Raw genomic sequence first — 26,090 nt, 5'->3', positions numbered from 1 at the left:
ATGGTATGGAATACCTCATTGGCTAGCCTGGGTCAGGTGTCCTCTCTCTCCTTCCTCCCGGCCTCCCCTCCTCCCCGGCAGAGCACATGCTCAGAAAAGGCCTTGAACAAAAACACCCTCAAAACATACTCGCTATCAAGCAACTGTTCCCAGCCCAGAAGACAAAACACAGCACTGCACCAGCCACAAGAAGGAGAAGAAATGACTGTTACTGCTCAACCTATGACACCTTGGGACACTGGACACTGGACACTGGACAGTAGAGTGCAATAATTCAGGAGCAGGTTTGTATGCAGCCGTCCTTGCAAAGCAGCAACCTCTCGCAGAAAAGCAGAGCAGACATTTGAGGGACATTAAATCATTTCTGCTCTCTTATTTAAATCTGAATAAACTAAAATCTTCAGATCCTGATTTTTCTTTTCTTCTTGAATGGAGACTTTTTTTTCTCTTGCACCAGAAAGCTGACATTTGCAGCCAGTTGTTCTGTGTTTTGTTTACACAAGGCCCATTGAAGCAGTTGGAGAATGTAATACCCTGCCTCACACACACAGGCATATATACTTAATTTATGACTTGGGTACCTTGAATTTCAAGTGTCAGGTATCCAACAGAGCTTTTTACTTTGTTCTCTTCTGCTGCATGCACCACTGGAGTATTTATTATGGAGAGCAGACAGGCTGTGGGAAGTATTCAGGCTTGTGGACCTTTTGGTTTTCTTCAGAACCTTAAAAACCAAGTCATGGAGCAGGGTAACAAGGGCTTCTCTAAAAGCATTGCAGTGTCTTTTTACGTGTTTGTCCAATTAATTTTTTTTTTCTTCTGGCATTAATATTTTCACTTCTGCATAATTATTCATTTTAAAGTTGCTTTTATACACTAAACTTCTCTGCAAACAGTAATTGTTGGACAGTGGTAACAACTCTTGAATAGGTCTCTGTTGAAAACTCAGTTCTGGATTAGCCCTGTTCCTGATTTCTTCAAAGTAAACTCTTTTTGCTACTACAATGAAAAGAAAAAAGAGAAAGAGATGAAGAAGGAAAAGAAAAAAAGCAGGGGCGTATGGGGTGTGAAGCATAGCTTGTTGGCAGAAGCAATGTTATGGTTATTTGAGTTGTCAGCAATTTTAAATACAGCTCTTAGTACAAAGTTATCTTTGATATATCAGTGACAGGTGGAGATTTAAGAAAATAACGTGCCTGGAAACTGACTTCAAGACAAATCCAGATGAGAAGTGAGGCTGAGGTTTTTCAACAATGGGAGCAGTAGACATTATGGCAGCTTATTTAGAGACAAGAGGAATCTTATCATTGCAATGGCTGTGCCAAGATGTCACCTCTTTCCAAAAAGCATGTTGTAGGTTGAAGTCTTTATACCATTGCTCACATGGCCAAAATGTTCCTTCCTGACTGTGAAGTCCATGAACACAAAAAAGCATATGCATATGTTACATATTTATAGGCATGCTGTTCTTCTATGTTGTTAATGCAAAATGTATTCAGGAAATATAAACAATTTTATCACTGAAGGGAAAAGATTTTTCAACTAGGTACTTCTGTAACATCTGGATCAGCCTTTGAAAAAGTCTTAATCTTATCTAAAAACATCGATAATTGTCCTTTGGGTTGGACTTTTATATTTGGAGCTCAATGTAGGTATGATCAAGAGGTACAGTAAGCTTCTAAATAGGCAGACAGCAACAGATCTAGATGCAGACTTACTTTCTCATGACTTCTATTTGTCAGACAAGGGGAACTGTTTCAGCTTCTGGTGACCAGAGGATTTTGTCCCACAATGAGGGAGAAAAAAATCAGTATTGAATAACACCACTTCCTGTGTTGTTCAGCTGGAAATGAAAAAATACTTTCTTTCTAAAATTTATTTTTTTTTAATGAACAGTTCACATTTTCCTGATGTTTAAATTAATGTAGAATGCAGCAATAGGTTTTCTTAGCAGATACTCTGATTTCTCCATTGCCTTATATCTGGCTTCATGATTGTGTATCTTAAGTATAGGACAAAATACAGTTTATTCCCAAAGAAGTGATAAGCTTTCTGTTTTAATGTAACAGCTAAGATTTGTGAAACAATGCTGTGTGTCCGCTAATTATAGGCATCTCTATTTACATGGCCTAACAGGAAGATGAAGATGTAAAAATAGCAACAAAGAGGCAGTGACATTAATAAAGCAGCTGTATACAGCATTGTTCTCTTGAAAAACGTAGACACCATTTAAACAAAGTGGAGTACATAAATAATCAGTCATAATTGAGAAGTAGCTACTGTTAGGAATTATCTTTTAAAAATAGTTCACCTTATTAATGTACAAATAATGGCAGAATGACATTGTGGGTGTGTGTATTTTACGTGGACACACACACCAAATGTTAAAAGTAGCTTACACAAACCATTGCCATTTATTGAGACACTGGTATTTTTCTGCCCTCAGGAGCTGCATCCCTTCAGGAAAGATAGGATAAAGTAAGATAGAGTGCTATAAAGCTTCTTACAAAGGAAAGTTTTATAAGTAGATAGAAGAGGCAAGACCAATATAGAACACTTCACTTATATGGGTTCATTGAGCATACCCTTCCTACCATCATGTTCCATTAAGAAAGAGTGCTAGTTGTAGTAATAAAAATAATAAAAAATAGCCCCATTGGGGAAGACAGATATAGACACACACAAATGACCCTGTATCTTTTGAACTCAACATCTACTTCTGAGCTTTTGCAGCTTAAGTAATAAAAAGTAAAAAGAGATCGTATTCAGAGCACAAGTCCTATACCATATCTTCACCTCCAGAAATACACCTCTACTACTGAACTTGAAAGCCTGCGGCAGTTCTTAGAAAAACTGTGCTTGTGAACCAGCCACACAGTAGTATGTTAAACTTGCCATCTCCTCCAGCCAAGGAATGCCTCCCAAGACCACATAGACTGGGAGGATCCAGACCCTATCCCACAGTTAAACTGCACTGTTGAAACCCTTTCTGCCTTGAGAAGAGATAAGAAATTAATCAATTTTAATTCTTGTTAAATGTGAGGAAACTTCCTTTCTCCAGATCTCAGCTTCAAGTCTCAAAATAAGAATTCAAAAAGCCTGCCAGTATGGTTTTCCTTTTAAGTCTTTCCACAAACTAATTGATGTTCCCTACTAATATGAGCTCTCAAATCTACACATAATTTTGTAGTATGAAGATACTTTAAATCAATCTAAATCATATGGCATTGTATTAATTCGATGATAAGACTCATCATAAATCAACTTAATGAATTACCCTATGTTTCATGTGGGTCATATAAAATGTATTTTTGCTTCTCTACTGCCTGTACAGGGACAGGACTGTTCAGATGACCAATTTGTGAATGTGGCTTCTTAAAGAAATCAGCTATAACTTCTACTCAAAGCTCCAAAATGTATTAATATTTGAATGTTTAATGCAAAAATATTTAACCATGTAGTTTCATCTACCTAAATGATTTATAACTAGCTAGTTTTAAATCTGAAGGTGTTTGTAGTGAATCTTCAAGATTTCCCCGCCAAAAAACACCTCTAGAGGCTGCAAAAGCAACTAGGAAACAAAGAAATATGTATCCAGTTCGATGAGTTTCTGTGTGACTAAATTGCTTTGTAATTGCCTACTTTAGAATTTATACTTGAAAACAGTATTTAAGTGAAAACATCCTCAGAAAGTAACTCAGTAATCTGCCTGAAAAGGCAGATTATTTTGGTTTTGGGTCTAAAATGCTATTGCTTTATATTTTTCATTCTCTGCTGCTGAGGAGCAAAGCAAGTAATTCCCAGCTCCATGATATCATGGTGTTTGCTGTAGAAGTATCACTTGTCCTAACTCTGTCAGGAAACTGGAGACGGTGAATTTGTAATCAACAGCATTACTACACAATAGCAAGGTGTTTTTTCTTGGGAAATGCTAAGTAGTGGGAGTAATCCTTACCTCAGGCAGACCTTCCTGGAATAGAAGGAAAAGGGAGCAGCAGCATTTCTTTTGTTCGCATCCTTCATTATTGTTAGATAAGAGGCCAAGTGGTCTGCTTGCAGAGGTCATATTTATAGAGGTAAGTACTGTGGAGGTCATTGCCTTCCAACTGTTTCACAGAGTGCCCTTCTGGAGAGGTGAGTGCTTTTTAGGACAGGCTGTTTGTCTTCAGTGACATTTTGCACTATCCCTCTTTATTTTTACATTAAACAGTGACCATGATGGAGCCATTGGTAGTAGTAACCCCAATGCATTCCCAGTGAGTACAGTAGCTATAAGGCTGTTGGTGGCCTGTCTTTCTCCTGACTGACCTGGGACATGCCCATCACACTGTATTCTGCATAAAGGTACTTTCAGCATATAATAAAGCATTACGGGCAAAGATGAGTTGGTGTCTGTGTATATAAAATGATGGGTAGCACTGTGTTAGCAAGGGTACACAAGTTAATATATGCATAGTACACAATAACCTATATAAATGTCTCTGCGTGTTCAGATCCTCAGGCAGAACCTTAAATTAGAAGTTACGGGCATCAGTAAACAGTAGTGTGCTCCTGCATGCAGCCCTCAAACCTTAAAAGTATTTAATGTGGAAAGTGCCCTGGCACAAGGACCAATCTTTATGCTTTGTACACATTTAATGACCTGTTAATGATCAACCACTGCTCTGCAAAGAAGATAGATTTTATGATGATATAATTCAAACCAGTTTCTTCACCATTGTTTGAGATTATTCCTTGTAATCCTACTTTAGAAACAAATGGTATATTGATGTGGCATGTAGTCATCCCATTCTATTCTATTAACACTATTGCAGCTTCCGGTACTTTGTTGTCAGTCTCCTGCAGGAAAGTAAGGCAAATTAAAATCAGAAGTTAGTAATGTTGGTTGCAATGGGTCTTGTCAGTGGTCTGTTTAGTCCAATATTCAGTCTCTGATAATATCTAATGCTTCAAACTTAGGGAGGAATGTAAGAGCGACCACATACAGCACAATTCTTCCCTGCTGTAGCTTCCTAGCTGCTAGCAAACTGCATGGTTAGGAATTTCCAGAGCTGAAGGTTACATCTTAGCTATTGTGTATATATGTAATATATGCAGAAAAGGCCAGCCTGTCTTCCAGGAATGTGTATGATGTTCCCTGTGGCAATGGATTTTGGTTATGTATTGCAGTTTTAGTTCTTTTGGATTTTTTTTAATACCACTAATTTCTCGGTTTTGTTTTTTTTTTTTTATTTTCTTCCTGAAAATTTAACTGGGTGCTGCTTGTGAATCCTAATCCAGTCCTTTGTTCCCTTCTCCATGCCACCCACCGTTCTGCAAACTTCTGTCATGACCTCCTTAAGTTTTCAATAGAAAATTGGACTTTTTTCCAACTTTTAACTTTCTTTTCCTGTAGGAACCATTCTCTGAGCCTTGCATAAACCAACCAAATAATTTTAGAAATGGGAGAGAGAAATGAACATAACATAGTGTGTGGGTATATCACTGATTTATAAAGCTTTGTGATATGTTTGGTGGAGGTTTTCATTATTTTACTACTTTCCTAACAGTTTCCAATCTTCAGTTGTGACATTTTTGATTACATGGAACAAAATTTACAACCCAAACCTGGTTTTATTTATTGTTTACCTCCTGATTATCCACCACTCTACCTCTGGTTATTTTTTTTCAGATAATACTGCCTGAGAAACTGTAAGAAAGAAATTATTTTGTAGTGATTTCACAATTTTAATGGGAGATGGGATAGTCTGTGTTTTCCAGAAAACATCTCTTAGGTTTTTATTTAAACTATCTTTTGATCTGTATTACTGGGGTTAGCTCTGGTCTCACACATTCCATGCATATTTCTCAGGTGAAGCAACCTTTGAGCATTGTAATATGCTGCTGAGATGGACAGTACAGTTTCCTTACTCTCTCCCATCCCCAAGTTACTTTTCTTAGCTGTCAGTTGAAGTGAGCCAGAGCACCGTATCACAGAAGGCTCCTCATGCATGAATTTCAGTGTGGTCAGTGGAGGCTGGAGGAGTACATTTGTGATTTATTCATTTTAGTAGGTGGTAGATGCATTATAATATGAAATTGGGGTGTGCGACTGCGTTTTGCTCAGGGACTATTTGTTTTATGCCTAGGCAGCACTGCAGTGTTGCAGTACCCATTCTGACCAGAAAGTTCCCCACTTGCATGCCCATCGCTAATCTGCTCTTCCCAATGAGACATTAAAGTTTCTTGGGCACTCTTGAAAGCTGGCTCTGCCTCTCAGTGTGAATCCTTTTGTAAGTGCATGCTGACACCCTTATCTGTGTGCGCTGAGGCCAGTACATCCTCACTCCATGGCTGATCTGGATAATGAGCGTCACTGTCTGAACAGCAGGACTGGTTCAGTGCCCATTTCTTTTAGGCAAAGGTGCTCTTGGACTCTTCCTTGGAAAGCCAGGGTAGATGTGGGAGGACTTCTCTGCTCTGTAGAGCTGTGTGAAAGGCACCAGAGATCTGTCAGCTGTTGAAGGGATTGGTGTGAATTCTCACTTGGGAACAGGTGTGCTCCCTGTTGAATGGAATGTCTGCCAGTTGGACCTTGACTCATTTTGAGTCTGGGTCAGGTGGTTTTTCTGTGTGGCTTGTAATAGGATTTGGACTAGACTCTTTGAGTGAGTTCAGTCTATAGTGAAGATGTATTTCTGGAGCATATTTTTGACATATGCTGCTCCCAGTAGTTTTCTTTCTTAGGAAATCCATTCTAAAAAACAACTCTCTCGATGAGACCTCTCAAGTGATGGTTTGTATTGCCAGTATTTCAAGCCCTCACATTTGATCTGTAGTGAGGAGTACTTGCTGGTGCTTCCATGGAAGTAAGAACATGATAAACTTTGAAGACTTGTGGGAAGTTTCAACACCAGAACTGGTTGTTTGAAAATAATTCAGAAGATATTCAGACAATTTTTAGAAATTCTATGAACGTAGAAGAGTGGATTTTGCACAGCTTTATTACAAATAGTGTTTTCAAAGGTAGGAGAGACTTGAGATCTGTAGCTGCTACTCAGCTTGACACTAAGAGTTGTACTGTATAAATGATACAATACTGCATTGGTATGTTTATCATGACCACTGACATGTTTCTGTGAGCACTGTGGATTATTTAATTTTGATAAAAAGGCAAAGCCCTGAGAAGTCTCAGCAAAATCAGCACCCTTTTATTTAGTGTACAAATTGCCAAAACATACAGAAATCAAAGGAATTTGGTTTTACCCTCAAGTCCAGAGCAGGGCCATGAGGATGAGGGCTATGAAGGCTGGAGCACTTCTGCTATGGAGACAGGCTGAGGGAGCTGTGCTTGTTCAGCCTGGAGAAAAGAAGGCTAAGGGGAGACTTTAAAGCAGCTTCCAATACCTAAACAGAGCCTGCAAGAAATCTGGAGAGGGACTTCTTACAGGGGCCTGTAGTGACAGGGCAAGGAGAAATGGCTTTAAACTGACAGAGAGGAGATTTAGATTAGATGTCAGAAAGAAACTCTTTACTGTGACGGTGGTTAGATACTGAAACCGCTCAGAGAAGCTGTGGCTGCCTTATCCCTGCCAGTGTTCAAGACCAGGTTGGACGGGACTTGGAGCAACCTGGTCTAGTGGAAGGTGTCCCTGTCCATGGGAGGGAGTTGGAATTAGATGAGCTTTAAATTTCCTTCCAACCCAAACCATTCTGTGTTTCTGTGTAGTTCACAAGTTCTCTTATGTGAAACTGACTCACCAGAAGACAGCCCAAATGAATCACAAAGCTTTCCTCCACCTAGGAGCTCTTGGCAAAGTAAATGCTTCCAACTGCTGCTGATAACCAAATGTTTAGGGAGAAAAAGCAGAGTAACCTGTTGTCAGTAATGAGGAGGGTAACAGTAGCAACTGCCTGATGTCAACTCATTGTAAGGCTTCATGTTAAGAAAGTGTTAAAAGAGACTGGGAAAGAGAAGCAGTAGGCTAAGGCAGTGAAATTATTACATTATTACAGTGTACATTAAGGTGGTCCTTGAAATTTCAAAGACCCTTAAGCAAGGATTTTGTATATCTAAAAATGTAGTTGAAAGGTGGTTTTGGATTTTATCACCTTTGCATCCTTACAACACTGTTAATACAAATTTTATTTATGTTTAAATCCTTCCAGTTTTAAAAACTAAGGTTTAAAACATGTTTAGCACCTTTTGTCTGATGGCAGAACAAACAAGATTTTAAGTATTTTAGTCTGGATTGATATTTGATTGATTTATTCAGTACTTGTAGGCTTTCACCTTATTTTTCCTCCATGGGCATTAAAATAGAGTTTTCTAAATAGTATGGATTTTTTTTTGTTTTTTTGTTTTTTTTAGGTGTAACAAATAAATGTTCCTTATTTTGAGCAGTTTGTGGATAAACCTACATTTGGTGTTGCTGTAGTACCCAGTCTCGAAGTGAACCTATCACAGTTGCTTTGTGTGGGCACTCTAACTTAGTATAACCCTTGTGAAAGATTTCTATATATAGCTCGCTTCTTTTGAGCATTCCCTTTTAATTTGAAGGGATTTGGCACTGTGTGCAAATCACTTCTGTGATGTTTCCGCTAGCATCTGAAGCTGCAAGTGCCCCTTTCGTAAAGCTTTTTCTAACAAAAAAGCAGTGATTGTGCTCCCTCTAGTGGCAAAAGGTGGAATCATTGTATGTCACTTCATAGGTCGGGTGTTAAGAGAACAAGATCTCGATGTAAAGACGTTAAGTGCAGTGCAAACTCTCCATTTAGACATAGCTGGAAGAAAACGCAAATAATTCTGTATCTGTCAAATATAAGACGGTTAAATCTGCCTGTTCTTACGACTGGTTGTCCTGGACATGTCTTCCAGAAGCAATAGAAGAAGAATGTCCCTTTTCCCTCTTTTTTTTTCTCTGTTTTTGATTCACAGTATAAGATCTTGTGTTTTTGTGTGATCCATGTCATGACAGGTTTGGAAGAATGTTTGCTTATCTTACCAAATGCTTACAAACACCCAAGGGGTGTTGACTAATCAACCTTCAAATAAGTGAGCCCCTATAGAGCTGAACTGTTGGTCTAGCTGCCCTTAGGGAATCCTTGCTTACCCCCTTAGTGCCTAATGAAAAGCACCTCCACCATGTCTTCCAAAGGGCCACAGAAGGTGAGATAAGAAACTAGGGAGCAAGCATGAGAAATGTTCCTGCACTCCGTGCTCACAGGAGACTCCCTTGTTTTCTTTTTGCCTGCAGAAAATAGCCAATGGAAGAAAATGATTGAGGTTGAGACATTCACAGGCTGCATGTGCGGCTGCTGAGGTAGCTCTTAACTCCTAACTTGTGATTTAATGTGAAATAATGCTGTACAGTAATTTAGAATGGTCTTTCTTCTAGTTGTAAATCTCCTTTCTTGGGAAAGTGATGCAAGATGTTTTGCTTTCTACTTGCTGAATTCTGTCCATGTTTATGTGTCTTGAATAATAGATTTCTTGAATAAAGGAGACAATTGTTGCTGCAAATGCACAACTCTTCTAGTCTTCTTCTACCATAACTTCCATATGTGCCAATAGCAACTCTGTATAAATCCTGTAATACTTATGCATAGAGAGAACTGAAATGGTCCTAGGAAGCATCTCTAGGATAAAGAATAGGAAAAGCTGCAGGCAAACATGCCAAATAGTTGGGGGGGGGGGGGAGGAACGGGACACACTGTTGTTTATTTTATTCATTTGTTTATTTCATGAAACTAGATGAGCCTTGGGGTTTCCTCCCTGTCAGTTCTGCTACAATGAGACTCTTTTTTTCCTTTGAAAGGAATTGTGCTGCTGAGTTAACCAGTCAAGATGAACGCAGCAGAATGTGTAACACCAGTGTCACTGGAGAGGAATCACTACATCGTAGGCTTTTTGAATACAGTTTGCAAGTACAGATTCAGTTCTGTAGTTTTTAAGCTGCTTTAAACAGAAAAAATGAAAGCACAGATTCAAACTCAGACCTGCTTTTGTACCTGCTGACTTGTACCAGTGACAGATGACAAGATATGTCACATCTACTAGGCAACAAAGCCTTTATTAGTTTTTAAATGACTAAACAGACTTATTCCTCTGAAGTTCTCAGCACTGTGGAAAAGTTATGGTGCTTACTTAAGGGTTGGAATGTGCAATTAAGCATCTAATTTTAAACCTGCACACTCAATATTATTGGACTTTGCTACAAAGTTATTTCTTTTTTATGGTATCTGCCAACTGCTGAAGTATGCATTAGTACTTTTCACATGTTGCTGGAACCCTCACAGTCTCAGGACCCAGCATCCCCTCTCATCAACTACCACACGTAGTATTTTCTTCAATCTTTTTACTCCTTTTCCTCCCTTACTCAGGCCCATTTTGACAGGATCATACTATGATCCTGTAATTCTAAATAAGCCCAGTATTCTGACGTGCTCATAAATTACGTACTTAGCTATTACTAATGCACTGTAGCATACCTGGTTATAAAGAGATACAGGCCTTTCCCACTTACTGCATGGGGCTTTCTCCCTTGTCTTTCAGCTGATCTGAAGCAGTGAAGGTAGCTGTGTGCACGCTGTGCATGTTGAATCACTATGGGCACTCCCCAGGTACTGCAGTTGCTGGTCTTTGCTTTACAGTATCGTATACCTCTCAGTTGCCAGACTGTACACTAGATGCTCATGGAAATAGCATTTAAATATAGTCCAGTTATTCCCAGTGGGGAGGTTTGTTATCAAGTCAGCAGGAAAAGCAGCATTCTTGGCTCCAGCAGATGCACAAGTGTCATCCAGTTTGTTGAATAGCAAATGTATAAGGGACAGTGAGAATATTATGAGACAGGCTTTTAACACTGCATAAGCTATCTCAGTATTTAATATGCTGAGACTACAAGCTTATCACAAGAGACTTGCCTAGGTGTCTGTTTCTTTAGCTCCTTAGGTATTTTGTAGATAAATGAGCTTTAAATCAATTTATTGTGTATGTTTATATATGCAATAAAATGATTTGCCATATCATTTAACTACACAGAGTGAATTGTTGACCGTGAGCTGATATGACCTTTTCAGGTCTAATCAAGAAATCTGAAATATTATTTCAGGCTGTCAGCTCCAGTAATGTGCAGTAAGAGTATCTGGATGTAGCTGAAAATGTCAGCTGCACTCTGATATGCAAGCCATCAAAGTTATGATGCATATGAACCCAGGAACTGGTTAGGAATATAAATCTGTAACATCCATGGTGCATCACAATTGCTTAGATAAGTTGTTCTGCCATTGATACAGGCTAGCTAAAAACATGCAAAAGCAATTCTTTGGAATAAGTGTGAGGTGTGCAGCCACTTCAGTATTAAAATGATCTTGAAAGAGGAGTGATAACACCAGTTTAGAATATAACTGGAAAAAAAACAGTGACCAGTGAGAGTACCAGTCGTCTAGTTACTGTCTTGCTAGCTTCACTGTGTGGTAATGTTAGTGGTCTCATGTAACCTCAAATTTTCCCCTTATAAGATTTAATAATTTGCTGCTTGGGAAGTTTTTACTCTTCCCAGAAATAATCCATTATATAATCTCTGAGATGTTCTTATCAATCTTATCGGTGTTGAATTTAGTATTGAGCATTTTTCATAGTCTTATGCTTTTTTTTATCAGAAAGTCTCCTTCTATTTTCAAAAGCTTTCTAAAACCCAACCCTGTTGTCAGTAGATTATGGTGCTTAATGATGGTTAATTTCTTTGTTTCTTTGTGTCATCTTCAAAGTTTCTGTTCATGGTATTTTACTCGATATTCAGATCTAGGATAAACCTGTCCTTAATTACTACTTATGAAGTGTGAGACAATTATTAATTGGTATAATTTCTGGATGATGAATTTAAATTTGGATTAAAGTGGATGGGCACAATGGAAAGCAACTTTGTATCCTAAGAAAATGGTATTTTGTTAGCTGATTTTATTAGTCTATCAAGGTTGTTTCATCCTCAGTTTTTAGACTAAAACTGAGTTGGGTTTTAATCTAATCATGGGGAGTTCATGCAATTTGGGGCATTATTAACTGAATTGCTGCTATTAGTAAATGTTGGAACCAGAATTAAAATTAACTATGGGAAACATTGCTGAACTGATAACTTTGCATTAAATAGTACATACAATTGAACATTTTCAAACACTCTTTAGTGCTGTGTAGTCCAAGGCATAGGATTCCAGCACATTTTATAACATCCGGTGAAAAACGAATTGGATAAAGCCCCTACCATGGGAGAGACTCTTAAGGCGATACAGGAGGTGAAAACTGGCAAGGCAGCTGGAGTCAACAGAATCCCACCCAAAATCTGGAAGCATGGAGGCCAGGCACTTCATACTAAATTACACGAGCTAGTTGTGCGCTGTTGGGAACAAGGTAAACTACCATCAAATTTTCGGGACACAATCATCATCACTCTGTGAAAAAAGGTGTAAAGTCAGACTGCTGAAGCTGCTGAGGTGTAACTGCTCTCCATTACTGGAAAAATCCTACCCAATTCTGTGATTCTGTAACACTGAAATGTTCTTGTGAGGCAGTGCTGCCCTCCGCTGGTATGCTGATTTTATCCCAGTCAGAACAATTTCAAGGGCTTCCTTTATAAAGAAATTGCTGAATTGGTGAAAATGAAGGAAAAGAATACTCTTAAAAAGACCATTATGTGCCTTCTCTATTACAAGACCAAAGAAAGAGTGGAACAGACAATTGTGCAGTGCTTTTATGTATGCATAGTGCGGATGTGAATGAATGTATAAATAATGTACAGGAGTATACTGTGAACACAAGACAACAAATTGAGGGCTGAATTAAGTTTGGATGGAAATCTGAACGATGAACTGTTATTGGTTTTAAGGTATAAAAATATCCTTTCTTTTTATAATTATGATTTTAATAACTGCTGGACAACTTGCAAAATGCAGAGCTTTTCTTCTTGTGGTATGACCTCTGTTTTATTTGCTCCTCATGCCTCTTAATACATTAAAGATCACCTAACACTTATCAAAAATAGGAGAGGTTATGTTTAAAATACCTACTTCATGCGTTTCTTTCCCTCAGATGTGAACAGATTGCCAGATTGAGGATCAGAAAGGGAGCTTTTTTCCCCAGAGCGCTTTGCTTAGCTCAAGTGTGAATTCTTGTCTAGTACTTAGGATCAGTTCACCTGGGAGGTGTTTTAAGAACTGTGGAATATAATGACATTTCCAACCCGACCTGCTGTGGTCCAGAAGCATGTTACAATAGTGGTAGCTGTTGATATTTTGTTGATACTAGGTCCTAGTATAATATTTGCTACTATAATAGCAGTACCGAGTCCTAGTCTCCTAGGACTATAGTAAGTCCTAGGAATTGTTTTGTGTCTGTGGTCCCTATCAGCCCACAGAGCAGGCATGAAACATTTTGAACAAGACCCCTCCTACTCCAGTTACCTGTGACTGTGGCAGATGGGATCTTAAGATCCCAGTAGTCCTTCATAGGCTTCTCTTTCTAAAGTGACTTCATTGACTGCAAAATAATAGTATTTACCTTTATGCACATAAGCTACTAGGCTATAATAAGCAATCTAAACATAAGAACTAGCTGCAAGTATGGCTCCATCACAGTTAAAGGTGAGCTAAATCAACACTGGGACATCTCATTCTGCCTTTCACTTTGTGACAACCTGCCACAGCAAATTCAGTTTTATATGGTTTTCTTTTTTGTTAGTGTTCTCCCAGTGTAGCATCCCAGCTCAGGTCATCAAATAGTTATGTGAATGGCAGTAGTGTTGTTCCTTGACCTAAAACAAATGTACAAGGTCCAAGACCATAACAGTTTCCTTTCTTCTCCATAACTTTTGCAGGTACTGGGGCTCCTCGTGTGGACCTTGATTGCTGGAACAGAATACTTTCTATATCCAGCCTTCGGCTGGGTGATGTTTGTAGCTGTGTTTTACTGGGTTCTCACAGTCTTCTTTCTGATCATCTACATGACAATGACCTACACTAGGATACCCCAGGTGCCATGGACCACAGTGGTAAATACACCCCTTCTTTGTTGTTTCAGGTTTACTTCATTATGAAGAGACTAAAATATTAATGCATTCTATGGGTGTAGTTAACCAACTGTACTTGTGCTTTTTACAGAATTTTCCTTAATTACTGTGTGGCTGCGTACTTGCAGTGTTTAACCTCCATACTACCCAGACACTTTTAGAACAGTTTTCCTATGATGTTTCATTGTTTTTTTTAGTGGTTGGTGCAATTACTTGATTTTTAATGATCTATGCAGGACTGATACTTATGCACAGTGGCTTTTTTTAGTCATGTAGTGATTATATCCCATGAAGAATAAGTCTGTTTCTGCCTCTGAGCTAACAGACCTGGCCATATGTTTTAAACAGCAGAAATCCCTATTTGAATCAACATCATGAACTGGAAGTGGGACCCTGGCTTTTAAAACAGTAAAAATAAAGGTGGTTCAGAGGTGGCAACAGTCTGAGAATCCATATATCATCTACTGTGAAAATAGTGCTGAAAATTAGTGTTATATATATAAATGTTAAATATATGTTACATAATTCTTTGCTTTGAGCTCAAGACTTAATGCAAGTCAGATAAACAGCTAATATAATTACAGAAAAATTTCCCAGGCACTTAAAATTCAGATCCAGTTTTTGTGGATGGATCAAACCTGGCTAGCTGCACCTCTCAATGGTATTTTTTACATGATTTTCATAACAGGCTGGTGTTCAGGGTAATAGATCCTGAAAGTCATTGTCATCTCAGCCAACTCACCCGAAGTTTGGGACTCATCCAAAAATGACTATAAATTTTAGCTGTGCATTTGTCTGATGCAGTGAGATGCTGTTATCTGCCTTCTTTGCCCCTTTTTTTCCCTACTAGCTAAGGATTATTGACTAGAATTCTGTTATTTTTAGTGATATTTGACTGTTATATTGCAAACAGCTTGTTATCGACTGCATTTTGTACATGACCAAAATGGAATACTCTTTTCTTTTAGTCTTCCCATTTGCTGCTGTAATAAATAGCCAGCTATAGTAATTACTAGTAAGAACAACCAAGCTTATGTTCAGATAGCTTCTCTGCTTCTAAGTTTCATGACCAACAATTGCCATTAAGGCTATAACACTGGTATAGAAATGTTTGATTATTTTGATTACAGCAGTTATGTGTCTGGGTACATTTGAAGGTGTAGGTTGGTTGTTTTTTCCCCATTGCATTAAATGTAAGTAAAGTACATTTAAAGGGAAAGCATCTTTGTATCCACTCGGATACAGTTTTAGTCATTGCCCTATTTCATCAGTTTAGCACTAACTGTTTCAGACAGCAGCTGCACATCAGTAAGTTGCCCCTGATCTATGTAGTAGACAAGCTGGAGTATTTGATTTGTTTCTACCTCATATTGAGTGTATTTCTTGCTCTGAGTTCCAGACATACTGTAGATAAGCTCACGTAAGTGTAGATCCAAAAGGTAATCTCCTTTTATAGAAAAGGGTAATATGAAGAGAAAATAAATGCAAAATAAATAAAAGATGCTTGCATTCCAGCTTGGTTTCCCCTAAGGTAAAATTTAAAGGCTGTAGGGAACAGCCTTTGAATTTGACCTCTGCCACTCCTGGCTGGCCAAGAGAAAGGCTGGGTCTCTTTTCAGAGAGATGTTGTTTATGTCTTCAGTCAAGACAGCATGATATACAGCTACCTGAAGGAGTGAGATTATATCCATCTTATCCCATTCTCTGAAGTACCCTGAATTTCAGTTTCTGCTACTTATTACTCTGCCTCCTTAGGCGACAGTTAGTTCAAACAATGCCTATTGTATGTAGAATCTGAAATTACATCTGCCCTTCTCTGTCATAAATTCACTTTTTGCAGCTTAAGCGCATTACCAGATTGCTTAAGATGCACTTACTTTTACTGCAAATTAGCCCAAAGGATGTGCTTAAAAACTGATTCTCCTTAATAGTGTGTGTTCTTTGCTAAAACAGTCAATGCAGCCTTTTAAAATCTGGTAAACTTGAACTTAAGAAGCAGATGGTAATTTAGCATGAACCATTTGGTTTGAGTAATATATTGGCAGTAAAGGCCCAATAAGCTTGCACTTCATTCCATCTTCCCCAACAGTGTTATTTTGCAGAGCAGCACTTCTCAAAAATTATGTGCTTTTTTTTTCTCTATATTACAAGATATTGCAGGAATTTACGGGGCAGAGCAGTTGACATCATCTATCTGGACTTGTCAGAAACATTCAACACTGTCCCGCATGACATCATTGTCTCAAAATTGGAGAGACATCAATTTGATAGATGTACCACTCAATGGATAAAGAACTGTCTGCATGGCTGCACACAAAGTGTTGTGGCCAATGGCTCAGTGTCCAGTTGGAGACCAGTAACAAGTGGTATCCGTCAAGGATCGGTGTTGGGACCAGTCTTGTTCAACATCTTTATTGGTGACATGGACAGTGGGATTGAGCATGCCCTCAGCAAGTTTGCCAATGACACCAAGCTGTGTGGTTCAGTTGATACACTGGAGGGAAGGAATGCCATCCAGAGGGACCTTGACACGCTTGTGAGGTGGGCTGATGCCAACCTCATGAAGTTTAACCATGCCAAGTGCAAGGTCCTACACCTGGGTCGGAGCAATCCCAGGCACAGCTACAGGTTGGGCAAAAAGGAAATTCAGAGCAGCCCTGAGCAGAAGGACTTGGGGGTGTTGGTCGATGAGAAACTTAAAATGAGCTGGCTTCAGTGTGCGCTTGCAGCCCAGAACCATATCCTGGGCTGCATCAAAAGGAGTGTGACCAGCAGGTTGAAGGAGATGTTCCTGCCCCTCTACTCTGCTCTCGTGAGAACTCAATTGGAGTATTGTGTGCAGTTCTGGTGCCCTCAACATAAAAAGGACATGGAACTGTTGGAACAAGTCCAGAGGAGGGCCACGAGAATGACTGGGGGCTGAAGCACCTCCCGTATGAAGATAGGCTGAGAAAGTTGGGGCTGTTCAGCCTGGAGAAAAGAAGGCTGCGTGGAGACCTCATAGCAGCCTTCCAGTATCTGAAGGGGACCTTTAAGGATGCTGGGGAGGGACTATTCATTAGGAACTGTAGTGATAGGACAAACAGTAATGAGTTAAACAGGGAAGTTTAGATTGGGTTTAAAGAGGAAGTTCTTTACTGGGTGGTGAGGCACTGGAATGGGTTGCCCAGGGAAGCTGTGAATGCTCCATCCCTCATGGTGTTCAGGGCCAGGTTGGACAGAGTCTTGATTGCATGGTTTAGTGTGAGGTGTCCCTGCCCATGGCAGGGGGGTTGGAACTTGATGATCTTAAAGTCCTTTCCAGCCCTAACTATTCTATGATTCTATGAATTTGTAGCTTTCCAGGGTATTTGAGTCTTTCTGGAATGGGAAATCTAAAAAACCACAACAAATACTGTAGGCAACCAAATTAGGAGTCTGAAACCCAGTGTTTTACAGAAATTCACCTGAACCTGCCAATTGCTGATATCTTGTCCTAAGATTGACAGTTTGTTTTAATACTGCAGTGCCCAGATAAAACAGGAGGCCAGATCTGTGGACAGAGATAGTACCTTTTATTAGATCAACTGGTACAGGTGAGATAAACCCCCTCATTTATAAATGTGTGAATCAAATCTCAAGTACCAAGCCTTGGACTTCATCTGAGTGCTTCTCTGCAGAAGGGTAGATAAGTGGCTCTTTTCCAAATGCCCTGAAGTTGTGAGGACTTAGGAGCTACAGGGTGACAGGCATGTCCTTCAGCCTACTCTGAAAACTGTAAGAAGGCTTTTTGCATGGGGAATCTCACATAGCCAGTGGTGACCTGAAGACTGATGTGTGGAAAGATGACAGCACAGCATGCTGCTCCCTGGAGGGGCCTGCAGTTGAGGAAGCATATTTGGGGAATAGCTTCCCTTCAGAAAGGTTTGAGCCCTGTGTGTCACAGCAGCATGCAGCAGTGAGCCACACTCCATCAAGGCTGAAGTAAACTCTGCCAGAACCAAATGTCCTGGAGACGGATGTGAGGTGCTTCCATACCAAACACTTCAAGCTGTTGGTCAGTGATTTGAGGCACTGTGGGAAGTGCCCCCTTCTGAACTTCTTGGGCTTTTTTTAGGATTCTAACAAGAATTGGTAACTAGTGAAGTCAATAGTGAATAATTGGCATATATTCCTAGCACCCACTGTGTCACACCATGGAAGAAGTGGAGCTGAATTAGTACAGTAACATTTAGAGACATCTGATGAAACAGTTAAGGGTTATATGTTTGACACTCTGGAGTGCATACATGGGGCCAAAAGCTGAAGGGAGCAGATCACATACATTGCTAGGACCTGGTATAATTGAGTTACCATTTCCTGCAGTTGTAAGTAGGTGCAAAGTATGTCATAAGTATTCCATTTAAACATGGTTTCAGTGAGCTAAAAAGTATATTTTATGGCCAAATTCATATATATTAGACAAGGAGCTGGGTGGAGTTTTAGGGGATTTATTTTTTTTTTTGTAAGAATGAACTTCCTTTAGCCATGGCCAAGTAGTGAGTAAAAGACAAAGTATTAAAATAACATATTTTAAAAAACCACTCATACCTTCTTATCTGTCTTTAATCTTCTTAGGCTTCAATTCTCCCTTCCTTTCCTATTCTCTCTGACATGCAAAACCAGAACAAACTGGTTTTGTTTGTTGTCCGTACTGTTGTCTGAGATCAACATTATCAGCTTTGCTTCTTTCTTAGTAATCAACATAGGTACCCTGCAACATTAACTGCTCCTTGGAAGAGAAGATGCATCATCTGCCATGGATGGGGTTTTCTGACCCATGTAGTCCATTCAGACTGTTCTCTTTGGATTTACCTGTTTCTTTCTCCCCTCTAAATCAGGCAGAAGGGAAAGGTACTGAAATGTGTGAGAATATGATTAGAAAAAAAATACGCCCTCTTTTTCTCCTTCGGAGTAGAAAAAAGAAAGAATTGGAAGCTTTACAAATATTCTTCACATGCCACAAGTTACTGATTCCTACAGTGTATCTTTGTGTAGATTAGAAATGTAAACAAATTGCACTTTCGTTTCTCATGTAAGGTCATATTCTTACTGCCCAACACTCAGATTGTGATAACCAAGCTGTATCCTTATTTTCACTTTTGGAAAATCAAAGCACACCAGCTTTAAAACTTTTCTGGATTTAATGTGATGGAGAGAACTGTTTGTCTGAAAGGTGCCTTAATGTTTATGGATCCTCAAGATAAGCAGTTAATTTTTAATCTTACAAATAGGAACTTGGATGAAGGTAAAAATAGTTAAGAATCACATTTCTTGTGTATATTACATGTGTGCATTATATTTTAGGGGAGAATTTTATAATGTTGGAATAGGAAATGGTATCAAATGTGTGTGCCTATTAATTATGTCATTTGGTTTTTCAACAGGGTTTGTGTTTTAATGGAAGTGCCTTCGTTTTGTATCTCATTGCTGCCATTGTAGATGCATCTTCAGTTACCAAAGAACTGGACAGTCACAATTACAACAGCTGGGCAGCTTCTTCAGTGAGTTCATTTTTTTTTTGTTGAAATCAATTCTATATACAGTAAAGTTGTATCAAAATATGCTCACTGGAAGTGTGGTTTGAAATGTGTGTGTCCTGGATTTGGAAAATCTGCAGATTTTGATACAGAAGCTCACACACAAAACCTATAGGTAGCTGTAATTTAGTTCATGTTTTTTGGCTGTGACTAGAAATTCCACCAGCACATGACAGACCAGAAAAGGTTGTAATATTTTCATGATCATACTGCTTTTCCCCTCCCTTCCCCCCTTTTGTTACTAGTTCGCTGACAGAGGTTACAGCCTGCACATCAGAGTAGATGAAACAAACTGTATAAGCACCAAGTCACTTAAATGCTCTTGGACAACTTCAAAAGCAGTTTAAACTGACTCAGCTAACTCTGCATGCATGTGGGTAAGATGCGTTCAGCTTTTGTGAGCTAAGCCATATATACAGTGCCTTTGGGAAGGTCCTGAAATGGTATTGCTGTTTCTATAGTGATCTTCCTGGTACCTCCTCATCCTTTGATAGTCTTTCTTCTGAGTTGGGTGAGCAATGCCTGAAAAATCATGTAACTTCCCAGTGTGGATGGAAATCATTAGTTAGTCTTACTACTTAGATTTGGAAAAGCAAATTTCAAACTGCTGATTTTAAAGCAGTCAGTCAAAGGGAGTGAAAAAAAAAACAACCCACCCTTGTCACTTGCTGAGTAAGGGAACACATTCTGTAGCCAGTTTAATGGAGCTGTAAAAGAGCTTTTTGCATGTTGTGGCAACAGTGGTCAAATTCAATTGTAAACAGTAATTCTGAATTACAGCTGCTCTGCTGCTTGTCCGTGCTTCTACAGTTGTCCTCTCTGGACTATTCACAAATCCTGTCTTCTCTCTGAAGCTTGTTGTATGTGGCCATGAACACAGAGACTTGAAGAACACTTGCTGTGTTGTTTTCTTGGGAATTGGATAACTATATCCCTGTCATCTGAGGTGTTCAGGGTCTTCTTCCATTGACAGTTCATAACTATTGGTCTGTTATTCAGCCCCTGCCATTGACAGGAACTTGTTTGCTACTAGATAAGATTCCATGCTGATATAGGTTTTATGCAAAATGCATGGGTGCTCAGTGTCTTATGGGATGCTTGGAATCTCTTCTAATACCTCCTAATAGTGCTTATCTGATACATCGTCTAAATAAACTATTAAATGCAGATTCCTGCTTTCTGAACCCATTAAGAGTTTCATGGTTAGACACGTGTGAGAATTTAGCAAATCCTCTATCCCCAACAGTCATTCTGTTAAAGATTTTTAGATGGAGCTTCTATTTCATAAAAAATAAAATTATTGGAGAAGGTGACTACTACAAATTTCTATTGTAAGAATATTTCACATCATCATCTACAGGTTTTGGTGCCACAGAGTAAATTTACATTAAACAAGACTCACCAAGAGCCTGCTGTTTGAGGGCTTAGATTTGCTGCCTGTATGCATGCTTAGTGGTGCCCTGTTCTCAGAGCTGAAGTGCCTACCCAGGCCAATGATGGTATATTAGCAAGAAACACTGGTAGAATCATAAAATATTTTTAGGCTGGAAGAAAGCTCTGGAGGTTGTCTGGTCCAACTCTCCCTCCTTTAAAATAGGGCTAACTCATATCAGGCTATTGCAGCCTTGTCCGCTTGTGTTTTGAGTATTTCCAAGGATGGCTCTTTCACAGTGCCTCTGAGCCTCTGTTGCCATGTTTGATTACTCTCACTGTGATTTCCTCCCTGCCTAATACCTTCTTGAAATGTCCCTTCTTGTAACTTATGTTTTTCTCTCTTGTCCTCTTATTTCTCACCTCTAAGAGCAGTAGCATTAATTCTGTTTGCAGTGTGAGCTTTATTTGGTTCAGTTACCAGCACAAAATATTCTGGGCTTATCATAAAACCATTTTGAACATGATCTATTTTGAACAACATGTAGTGATTAACAGGAACTTAACCAGTGGCACTGAACTTGGCCTTATCAGTACCACTGAAATAGTTCACACTATTCTTTGGTGACTTTGTGCATATGCTGCCACTGATACTGTGTAGTTTTAATCTTTAAACCTAAACTAAATGTAGCTTGCTACAGAAGGCTTATTTTGTAACCAATTTCTGACAAAGTAGTAATATCTCAAGTGATTGCTGTGGCTGGTGCTTGCACTGAGGAATACTTTAGTCACCTGTAGAGGATCTCTGGAATTGGTAACCTAATTGGTACTGTTTAAGAACATGTCTGGGCCTGCATTTGAATCTAAGTTTTCCTCAGGAAACCAAGCTATTTTGACTCAGTGTGCCATACTGAAGTACAGGTGGGCTGTAGGCAATTCATGGAACATAGCAGCAGTGCAGGAGTATTAGCTTGAGCTGATACTGTCCCATGGACTAATCATCAGTCTTTACCAGCAAGTGATGTTAAAAGCAGCAAGTTTAGGATTGGTGGAAGTCCAATCTATAAGATCCATACTGAGGCAGTATAATGTGGAGATATGAGTTGAAATATGCCATGTTCTGACTGCTTCTAGGCCCATGTTTCTGTGCATAATATAATCTTGATTACATAGTGTGACTGTGATGGCCACACAAGTACAAGAAGGTCGAAAAGTGCCATTTTACTGAGCCTGTTGTTCTCCTTTTTCCAAATCCATATCGATTTCTTTTTTCTTTTTTTTTTTTTAATAGAAATGACAGTGCTCTCAAATATATATTTTTCCTAATATGTATTTTTTCCCTTCTCTTTACAGTTCTTTGCCTTTGTGGTTACCTCCTGCTATGCTGGAAATACATATTTTAGCTTTATATCTTGGCAGTCACGAACTTTGCAGTAACTATTTTGTTACAATGAATTCTGTAGTAGAAAATATCCTGAGGATTATATTCTTGACAAAAGCTTGGAAGAGGAATGAGGTCTTTTTGAACATTTCTGTTAGAATTGACACTATATGCTTTGAGATTAAATGCTTATTTATAGTACAATACCATATTTACAGACATCTAACGCTGTACTGCATAGTAAAATTTCTTACTGCTTCTTCTAAAATTAACACCATATTTTTCTAGACATTGTATAGATATTGTTACTAAACCTTTAACAAGTCTTACTGGAAGAATGTGCCAATTTTGTAAATGTTACCTTTTAAATGTTACAGATATACTTTTGATATGGAATGCTACAGATTGAAACTCAGATGGATACTGTCTTGTTATTATGTATAAAAAGTGACACAGTGAAGAAAAACCCACCTAAAACTTTTAAAATAAATAAATAAATGACCCAACTGTGCATGTTTTGTAACCTGGGAGTAGAAGGATTTTTAAAATTGTTTTTTCGTAGTGAAATATATGCTACTGAGAATTCTGATGAACTCCTCAGTTTGCAGATTCTAACAGCTTCTGACAGTCATGAGATTGCTTTTGGAACTTGTTACTGTAGGCCTGAAGCTTGCTGAAGGAATACTGTGCCTGAGACACATTATCTTAACAGGTTTCTCAAATCCAGCAAGCTCCAAGGCATAAGTCTAGACAACAACCCCTTGGTGCTCATTGTTTAACCTACTGACAAAACACCTACAAAAGGTAACACATTTTGTTTCTCAGGGGACTGTGTTTCATTTCTTTTCTCCTCAGATTAGGCCAGTAATCTGTCCTAATTAAAATCTGAGCTTCTAAATCCTATAGTATGTAATCCTCACGTAAAACTATTGGTGAAACTTTTATTCCTGGATTTGGAAGATTTGGACTCTTTTCAGTCTTCCAAAACTTAGTTGGACAGTTATATATGGTAGCAGGAAATCTTACTGCTTAAAAGAATTTCTTTTATTCCTCCCTGTAGTGAAATGGTGTGCACTTACTTATGTGTGTGCCCTGTAGCAAAGAAGACTTATCAACAGCCAGCTAATTCTGTACTTGATCACATTGTTTTGTTCCTGATTACCTGTCAGAGTCACAGGATTTCAGAGTAAGGGAAGCCAAGATATTATTTAAAAACCTGTATTTGTCTGCACATTGCATCTGGCCCGCACAACAAAGGTCAGGCTGTCTGCTGCTGCTAAAATTACTCAGCTGTGAGAAAGAAGAAGGGCTACCAACTATGCATATTATCTACACAGATAAAACGTGTCATTAAAATCCCATATGCTCTTTTCCATTGCTGGAAATAAATCAAAGGCATAAAAATGATCCAAATGTCAACTGATAAAATGTGACCAGAAATATAGCTGGAATTAAAATCTCATCAGGAATAATGCTTTAGTATTAATAAAAATTCTTTCTTAAATGATGTTTGATGTACCTATTTTAAATCCAAAGAATGTGACTATGTTTGCACAAATGTGTCATGATTTGTGGTAACTGTGATGGTCTGGTCTAAAGTCACAACCCAGATGACATTCATGGATAAGGTAGTAAAAGGGAGTAGAGCTAAAAGGGAGTAATATGTTTCATCCAGTTTACCAAGAACTGTCATGAAAACTGTGTGTTACATGTCAGAATAAACCCATTAATGAAGCACACACCCACATTATTACCAATTAAGGAATTATTCTCACAAAATATCTACCTCCTCTCTGAGTCTTCAGTGCTCATCCTCAGGGAAAGATGGGCTGTTTTTGTTTTTCCAAATCATAACTTACCTACTTACCTGCCTTGCTCTTTGCTTTTAGAAAGGTAATTACCTTACTTCCTGTGCTCTTTCTCATCTCTCTCACTTCTCATCTGTTGCCCAGATACCAACTGGCTGTTTCTCAACTGTTCAATATCTAGTTAAAATTGGAGGAATCTGTACAAGCTGAAAATTACTTCTGAAATTTGCTCCTCCTATTTCAGGACTGAAGAAATGCATAAGCATGAAAAAGGTTATCTGTTTCTTCAGTGTATTAGTCTTCAATACTGACTTGCAAGCTATGACTTATGCATTTGTATATTCTAATATTGATAAAGAAGATAAGCTAGCAGTCGTTTATCTTGTAACAAAACAAGATTTGTACCTGAAGGCATTGCTTAGTGTTCATAAGATTGAAAGAAACCTTATTAAAAAGAATATCTAGTAAGTGATGAAATCATTAGTGAAATTCTTAATACAGATATTTATAAGAATAAACAAAGAAACAGTTTGTAAAGTGAAGGGATTTGACATTATAAATAACTTGTTTCAGACAAACGGTTTCTGAAAAATTGAAGTCAGATACTTGATGTCAACTTATGGCCATCATGTTTCATTTATTAAGGAGCTGTCAGTACCTTTTATCATCATATGTGATGCACTAAGCGTGAAGTAAATAGCAGGAGTACTGTAATAAAACTTCAACTTCAGCCATGGTTTAGACTGACTTTGTGCCAGTAGTTTACAGAAAACTTCTGGGTAGCAAATGACTGATGTTCTACTTGTATTACTTTAAAGGTATTTCTGTTTCACTGCACAGAACTCAGATTAGCAGGGCCCCAGTCATATGCGTACTTTCAAAAGAAATTAAGAACTTGAGAAGCTGAATCAGTGTGTAAGAAAAATGTATTTCTTAATAGGAAGTACAGAAGTTACCAGAATCTTCCTCTACAGGGCTTGCAAAAGAATCCTGTAAGTGTACATGCTTCTGAATTTGAACTGTAAGAAGAAGAACAAACCAAACCACTCTCTCAGCAGCTAGCATTTTACTGTTGTGGAGATTACAAGTGTTGTAGCTTTGATTATCTAATGACATGACCTAAAATTTGGTGGGATGTGTAATATCTTTCATTGAAACGACTAGCAGGGTTCATAGAAGCCCGAAACTATGTTCTACTTACTTGATTACATACCATTACCCACACTGGCAAACCCTGGCTTGCTCATGTAAATTATTTGTGCTAGTCCCTTATTTGTATTTTAGATCACCTGAAATTATCTGTCTTCCCTAATAAGCCAATGTAATTTGCTGAAGGAGCTTTTAAATACTAAATACGAACAGAATGTGGACAAGTTCCTGTGTGATGTACTCTAGGTTACCCTGCTCTTGCAGGGGGGGTTGGACTAGATGATCTTTCAAGGTCCCTTCCAACCCTTGGGACTCTGTGATTCTGTGCATCCTAACTGCAGACCAGAGCAAGCAGAAGCTGGGTTACTACTCTATTGAGTATAACAGCAGCACATGCCCAGCTCAGAGGCCCACTATTACCTCACTTGTGAAAAAGCAAACCAAATTATTTATAAACTTGAGGAAACATATAGCTTCCTTCCTGAGTTTTGTCAGTATCTCTGTATGATTTAATCCAAAAACTGCGGCTGAGCAGTTGGGACAGTCGTTACAGTTTGCCTATTGCTGCCCATTTAATGCTAATGTTTTGGGGTTCTTTACGAGACCATGAAACAGATGGTTTGAGACTTTTTTTTGTTGGTGAGAATAAACGCAGAGGCCGTTTGCAGCTGTACCTCCACAGTGAAGCACCGGAGCAACTCCCCTCCGACAACATCGCCGACAAACTTTGACAGGCCGACGGGGTCTTTCGCCGTTCGAGTAAAGCTGCTGTGGTGGCTGG

General features: G+C 38.8%; 1 protein-coding gene across 1 annotated transcript in view; it reads left to right on the top strand.

The window, feature by feature from the left end:
* Nucleotides 1–22,854, top strand: part of CMTM8 (CKLF like MARVEL transmembrane domain containing 8) — a 38,514-nt gene extending 15,660 nt beyond the window's left edge. The window contains exons 2-4 of the mRNA XM_005152848.4: nucleotides 13,851–14,024; nucleotides 19,448–19,564; nucleotides 22,325–22,854. Of these exons, the coding sequence (XP_005152905.1) occupies nucleotides 13,851–14,024; nucleotides 19,448–19,564; nucleotides 22,325–22,408 (375 nt within the window). The 3' untranslated portion in view covers nucleotides 22,409–22,854. The remainder of the gene's footprint in view (nucleotides 1–13,850; nucleotides 14,025–19,447; nucleotides 19,565–22,324) is intronic.
* Nucleotides 22,855–26,090: the final 3,236 nt, after the last annotated feature.

This window comes from Melopsittacus undulatus, chromosome 1 (genome assembly GCF_012275295.1).
Source record: "Melopsittacus undulatus isolate bMelUnd1 chromosome 1, bMelUnd1.mat.Z, whole genome shotgun sequence".
Lineage (NCBI taxonomy): Eukaryota > Metazoa > Chordata > Aves > Psittaciformes > Psittaculidae > Melopsittacus > Melopsittacus undulatus.
This window is presented reverse-complemented; position numbering and strand designations above follow the sequence as displayed.